Raw genomic sequence first — 7427 nt, 5'->3', positions numbered from 1 at the left:
ATCTCATGAATGTGCTAGTTATTCCGGAATCTCCAAAGGTCGTGTCCATTCAATTCAGTCAATTAAATGTCGATACCCATCACTTTTCAGCTCTGCGAACAACAGAAGAAGCTTGGCCAGACAGACATGTTAGTTTAGCCACTAATCGCTGTTTCATAGAGTGATGGAGACATTGTTGAAAGGTCGTTGCGACCGTTCATCCGTTCAGAATAACTGTCGGGCTCATTCCAGTTCATTCAGCAGCGAGCGCCCGTCTGTCTTGCTGCGTGTCTTATTGGAGCTCGCCGCGCGGTGGCACCGTGCGTCAGCCCCCTCCGCGCGCACCGCTCACTCCGATCCGCTGCTTATATGATGCTGGAAATCTTCGGCGCAACGGGCCGGTTCCTGGGCGGCATTCAGCGATGACAGTTTGATCTCTCACGAATACCGTTTCGCACCCTCGTACACAGCGGAGCTTTACGCACAGCATGCTTCGATTGGACCAAACGGCACCGTGGCGCACTGCAACGGGACTTGGAAAGTTACTTAAACCGAACGAAGCTTATTCTGCGTCTGGGCGGACTCAGTGAACGGGAGGTCCTTCACTGCAAAAGACTCGTCTAGGGCAAAACAAATAACAACGCGGCAGGAACAGAACTAACTTTTGGTTTACTATAATGAGAATAGCACAGCTTCATTGATTATGAGCGAATTATCAACCCTCTAATCATATCCTGGGGACCGTTATCAACATTTCGCGAAATAGAGGCGTTTGCGCGCTGGACTGGGAATAGGCTATTGATCAAACATTTATTACGCGAATGAGAGTAGAGACAGTGGTGAAAAGACAAAAGTCTGTTATCAGTCTGCTGTGCTTTGGACTGTTAAAACTGAAGTTTTAACACACTGTTCACAAACTCAAACCTACAGAGGAGTTTAACAGTATTGAAGTTCAAGATATAAATGTGAAGGATTGGTCTCTTGAGTCACACAAGACCTCGCACAGGACGGGCCAGACACTCCAGAACATTACGCGCACAACTGTGACTGGACTGTGGAGGAGCAACATGTACCCGGCGTGCCGGACAAACGCGTTCAGTATCTCTCCATCTGCCTCTCTGGCAATGTTTGGGAAGTCGAGGAAAGCCAGAAAGAGACCCTGTTGGATTGTAATATTGCTGTCGGTGCTCCTACATCTGGCGTCAGCACAAGGTAAAGAGCGTTTCTTTAAGTTGCTGTGTAAAGGCTGGAAATTAACTGTCTCCAAAGACCCTTAAAAACGCAGAGTGAGCCTGAGGGACTGTAACATTTAACCTTGACTTCTGTAGTCATTTAATTTGGCTTAAATACAGTTTAAAAGGAACATGAAGCAAGAACAGCTTGCGTTTAATTATAAATCGTAATACATAAAGATGAATCAAGCATGTACAGCATCATTTAACAGTAAAGAAATGTCTATTCAGTTCTTAATTCGAAAAAAAACATGTGCCTCTTGCTCCATTTTCCCCAATATGTGAGAAATGTGCCAGCCAGCTCTCTTTTATCTCTTTCTCATGGAGACACTGTACAGCAGTGCTTGTCAATCCTGGAGAACCTAACCCAGAACTGCACATTTTAGATGTCTCCTTTATCTGACACACCAATTTCAGTATTTAGAGCCTTTAGTAATGAGCTTATGATATAAATCAGTTAGACCTCCAAAATGTGCAGTACTGGATTTATCCAGGGCCAGAAAAAAAATCCTGTACCACAAACCTTTGCAGTCACTAATTATTACCTGCATTTAGAAGTATACCACATGCAGCAACTGTGTGTACCACAGGTAATTTATACACGACATGGCCACAAAATTAACCAAAACCAATTAATGAGACTGTAGATTAACCATCAAAATTAATGAACTCCTTGCCTGTTTTATGACTGCACATAACGAGAGAGCTCCGTTAAAATGTTCTCACCGGTGGCATCTTGGAAAAGTGTTTTTATAAGGTGCATGTTCATCAGGTGTGCATTATCAGTGCTGACAGAGTGTTAATGTGATATTTTATGAGTGTATGATTCATTATTTTTAATGAGGACTTACAAAAAGTGCATTTAGGCATGCAACTGAACTTTTGGTATATCTAGATGCATAAAAGATACAAAATGTGAGTGAATGAGGAGCACAGAGCCCATATTAACACACACACACACACACACACACATCCACACACACACACACAAGGACAGTTTTGTTCACTACCTTAATGGCAATATTGACAATTTGATTTTTTCCTAATTGTTAAGGCGCATGCCCCCCGTCTGGCGTAGATTTATGCTACTGAAAAGATGAAGAGTTCCTCTGCATGCAGAGTGCAAGGCATTTTAACTGGCCACTTGTGGTAATTTGCCTCTCTTCTCAGCTGATGGCCTCAAGCAGGGAAAATAGTTTTTGCTGAAATTTTGCAGACAGCAGGCGAGCAACAGAAGCACGCATGAGCAGTCACTTCCGTACATTCTGCCTGGGAAAAGATAGAAGCAATATACTCAAATCTTGTGCATGGGGGAAAATACATTTGCTAGGTGGGCGATGCTGGCTCAAATGGAAATATCTACACAGGTGCATAAAAATGTAATATTTTCTAATATTTCCTTCAAGATATTGTCCCCCCTGTAAGGCAGCGCTGCTGAAATGTATTACTGAAACTTTCTCTCCGGTTGCCGGTTTTCTCTAAGTGTACAGTAACTGGGCTGCTTAGGTAGATGTTATGCAAGCACAGGTGGGAGTGTTGGGAATGCGTGATAGCTGCAAACACTAAGCCCTGGATCGGGAAATAGGCTGTTCTGTAATACTGCCTAGGGAGGAAACCGTGGCAAACTAGGACGTGCCATATATCCATCATTCATGAGTGTATGCTGTCTAACCTGACATTTACAGTAGAGTGATAACTTACACATTGGGAGGATTAGGCTACCAGTTTGTGTGCGTGTGTGTCTGTGTGTGGAAGGAAAACGGAGCGAGAGGAGTAGAGAGAGTGAATGTGTGTGTGTTATACTTACCTTCTTCACAGCATCTAATGCTCATGTTTTATAATGATCTGTGGCATCGATTGATTCAAGTTAATTGTCTCAGTCCTCACAGGTTTTCTGGGAGCATTTCTGGGGTCTGGGACTCTCACCTAAACATCATTAGAACAGATTCCCACCTCATCTCTTATGAAGCTCTTTGAATCTTGCCGATGTTTTAATGAAAAATCCATTGAGAAACTCCCAGCTGACGGAATGCAGAAGCCCCCAATCTGAGATAAAGTAGAAATATACTACCTAAGCAGAACTGTGAGGGCTTTATTTTGACTTTCATTTTACAGACTACGCAAGTGTTTAACCGTCCTACAACTTAAATTCAGTTTACTCATCCTTATACCATTCAAAACCTGTATACTCTTACTTTGTCCATGCAATGCATTTTGCTATCCTTGCAATACAGAAACATACTGGCTATAGACTATGTATAACACATACTATAAATAATGCAATTCATGTAACCCATGTGCCATATTCCAAATTGCATCCAAAATTGCATAGAGAGTTGGTACTACATTTGATGAACTTTGCGATATTGAAAAAGAGTGTTCTATATTGTATGAATGTGTGTAGTATGAATGAAATCTGGTCGTACTAAAATCTCTGTATTCACAATGTCTTTCTCATGGGATAGCGAAGTGTCCATTGGATGTAAACTCACTGGAAGTAGTAAGTCATCCGGGAAGTGTTTTTGAAAACTAGGAATTAAAACAAAATTCTTATTTCACGTAGTGTTTTTCTACCAATATAGTGCGTGAAATAAAATACAAATTTGTAGTGAAGCATGCATATTTGACTGTGGACTGAAATTTCACTGATATTTACTGTTCATCATCCCAGTCAAATTATGTTCCGAAACTGAACATCATGACATTTAATAGCCACACACAAAAGAGTGCAATCCCATAAAATCAATCTATTTGATGAGTGCAAACGTTTATAAAAAACTTTTATTCTGGCATAATTACCATCATTGCCAGAATGATACCAGATATTTCATTCAGTTAACAAACAAAGAGCAGTAGATCTGCATAGCTTTGCTCGAGAGCAGGACTATGTGTTTGTAATTCAAGAAAACAAGACCATTTTATAATACTTCCAATAGGGGGGGCGAGGCGATTGGCATGTACTGACGTCAGTAGATTAGCTTCATTAGCATGCTGTTAAATGACGTGTTTCACACTTGAGATTTCAAAAGGAAGACTGTTTGATTAGTAAGTAAGGCAGAGTTGAGATGGTAACTCACCTGGACTCAGTGCGAAGCATATTCACCCGGCACAACCGTGAACTAGAAAACCTTGGAGCTGAATGTCTCGGCACTTCACTTCGGAGTTTGAAGTGAAGGTGATGACACATTGATTAGAGGTGGATGTGTTTGGATGATGTTCTTCAACTGAAGGCCTCATTGTTGATGTGCTGTTGGTTTCTCCAGAGCGCTCCAACACCCAGGACGGTGGATGTGAAGCACTTATTCTGTTAGTATATTTCTAAACCATAGTTGGCTTCTTCTCCTCTGACCTTTTCCAACATAAAACAAAGTTAGACAAAGAACAGAAGTTCTTCTTAGGATATTTGAAATTTGGGGGTACATAGCAGTTTTTTTTTTATATATATATAAATCTAGACTGACGGATTGATTCATAGGGTCTGACCTTGGCAACTCCCTGAGATTTCAGCGATGGCCTGTTAAGTTGCTTACTTTCAGCACTTAGGAAACACATTCGCATGAACATACACATTGAGCCCTCATTGGCTATTTATAAATTCGAATCACCCAAAAACTAGGAGACAGATGGTAGGAACTATTGATTAAGTGTCTTTTTCTTTACTCATTCTTCTTGAATCCTCTCCACCATGTTAAACAGGGCAGGTGTGAAACTCACTCCTCTTACTCCCTGTCGGGTCAGCTTGGGTCTGGATGGGGGCCGCTGTCTTCTTCGGACATACTGTTGCCTTGGGCAATGCCTCTGGCTGTTTCAATGCCTGAATACCAATTGCTCATAGGGGCTTGATGTTTCCCCCGAGGACTGCTCTAGTGGTCCGCATGAGTGGCTCAACTTCAAATCAAAAGTGAGTTTATCACTCAGCCCATGACCAAACATATTCTGGATACCTGGAAATATTTTACTATAATACGGACTCAAGAGTGTCCATCCATTAAGAGTGACAAGTGACAAGTTTAGTGTGAGTACAGCAGGGTTCAAACTGGAATTCCATTTTAGGGAAATTCAACAGGTCATGGTATTTTGAAAAGTGAAGTATTGTACATTGAAAAATAAGTTTATTCTTATTCTTCTTCTAAAGTAATTAATGATTTTACTCAGCAAGTGAAAACAGTAAAATGTTACAAAAGATTTCTAACTTTGTATTCATCAAGTAATCATGGTTTCCACAAAAATAAATAAAAATAAATAATAAAAATAAATAATAAAAATAAATAAATAAATAAATAAATAAATAAATAAAAATAAAATGCTGCTATATATAATACATGCATCTAAACTCTCTGTCCACTCTCCATTTATTTGTTGGCATCATCGAATAAGATATTACGAAAACAATATTATATTCGACTGGTGGCCTCTTATGATAAATAACAGTGCCGGTCACTGTAAAAGGTTATTTTATTAGATGCTAAATGCTGAAAAGGTTTGTGAAGGATTCTTTTTTTTTTTTTTTTTTTTTATAATGTACTAAAAACTTAAACAGAAGCCATTAAACTTCACACACAGTGTGTGAGGAGCATATTTTCCATTGTAAATATCCAAATATCTGCAGTTTAATGCCTATATTTTACCTTATCTGTGCATTTATAAGAATGCAGAAACAAAACCAAGTCTGTTCTTAATTGTACCTCAGCGACAGCATCTGGAAAATATAGAGAACAGAATATGGAGTCACAAAGGAAATGGCTTGTTCTGTCAGACAGGTACCTCATAGTTTCCCGTAGAGCCTAATGACTCGCTGTGTCTCAACTCACCTTGGGAAGTGTAATGGAGTCCGCAGAGAAGAAGTGGATATACATAGCGCCAGTTGAAATATTACATCCATTTTAGAGTGCTAACACAGAAGTCAGCAATTATTAAATTTCTGAAAAGAAAAATGCATTTGGGATCAAATGAAAATGAGAAATAAAGAGCGAGACGGAGTGAAAATGCATCTGAGCACAGTTTTCATTCTTGCTAATCAGATAAAAATAAAGTGTGTTCGCTAAATTAAGCACAGTGTAATTTATACCTGCATTCATTATTCCACCGTGTTCTGCTCTTTTCAACCAATCTGTTCGTTTTATGATTAGATGTGCTAATCCTTCAGTCGCAACGTAAAAAGAAGGCACGTTTAAAACGTTCGGACAAATCCATTTGTGATTAGAGCTCCTTGGACTCAAGCATGGCCAACTAATGCAGACAAATGCACTCACACACACCGACGCACCCCCAAATTCTAAGTTCAAGGACTGTGACAGCGAGGCATTTAGCCATGGTGCGTGTTTTAAATGGTCTCTCTGAGCCCACTGTAGCAGGCATTATGCTTCTAGTGAGTTGAGTCATGGCCTCTGAAGCTGTGACTGCACTAGGATACGGGTTCAGTGCCAGACTTATGGTTGTGTTGCGCGGTAGGGATGCACTTTGGTTCCATGGTTTCATCTAAAACAACTGGTTTAAATTTGAAAGAAAGTGTCTGGTTGCTTGGCAGCTGTCATTTGATTTCACTGAGTTGCCAAAGGCTGTGTGTGACATGTACATTAAATCATACAAAGCCTCAAACGAAAGTGGTTTAATTAGGGAAAACTCTAGATTCAGATTGTTAAGTGTGTCGGAATAAACAGAAAAAGATGCGTGTTAGAAATAGAAGAAAAAAAACACTAATGATGCTGATAATATCTTACTCTTGAGAAAGTTTGAGGAAGATGAAAAGAGCCAAGAAGGGGGGCACTCATGGGTGCCGATGAAGGGGTGTAATTGATGCCAAGGCACTATTCGCTGTCGTTGCTCACGTTTCATCTAAAAAGTGCGTATTGTCACTCCAGGGGAACTCTGGTTTTTCGTTCAATGTATTCCAACCTTTTTAATCTGCACTTTTGCTGCAGTTTGCTCTTTGAAGTCACATTACATAAGAAGACTGCTAGAGGTTACTTACAAGAACAAAATAAAAGATTCTGTGCAATTTCTTTCTTGCCGTACTGCCTGCTTAGCCCCGATTGCATGACTTGGATGTGTCTTGATTCTGTGCGACTGTGTGTGACTTATTTGAAAATACAGCAGGGTACAGTTGCACCAGACTTTTCTGACTTTTCTGAGACTGGGATGTGAAGTTCACACCATTGTTTTATATGTGGTTGTATTATATATGTATATAATTATAAATCAGTAGATAATTGTAGA

General features: G+C 40.0%; 1 protein-coding gene across 6 annotated transcripts in view; it reads left to right on the top strand.

Annotated features, from left to right (window-relative positions):
• Positions 1-318: 318 nt before the first annotated feature.
• Positions 319-7427, top strand: part of sdk2b (sidekick cell adhesion molecule 2b) — a 282939-nt gene continuing 275830 nt past the window's right edge. For 3 of the 6 annotated variants that reach the window (XM_059532740.1, XM_059532735.1, XM_059532737.1), the window contains exon 1: positions 319-1191. In XM_059532740.1, the coding sequence (XP_059388723.1) occupies positions 1047-1191 (145 nt within the window). In that variant the 5' untranslated portion in view covers positions 319-1046. The remainder of the gene's footprint in view (positions 1192-7427) is intronic. The other 3 variants (XM_059532738.1, XM_059532736.1, XM_059532734.1) reach the window with 1 other exon arrangement.

The sequence above is a fragment of the Carassius carassius genome, chromosome 40 (assembly GCF_963082965.1).
Source record: "Carassius carassius chromosome 40, fCarCar2.1, whole genome shotgun sequence".
NCBI lineage: Eukaryota > Metazoa > Chordata > Actinopteri > Cypriniformes > Cyprinidae > Carassius > Carassius carassius.
Note: the sequence above shows the minus strand (reverse complement) of the source record. Positions and strands in the feature narration are given on the sequence as shown.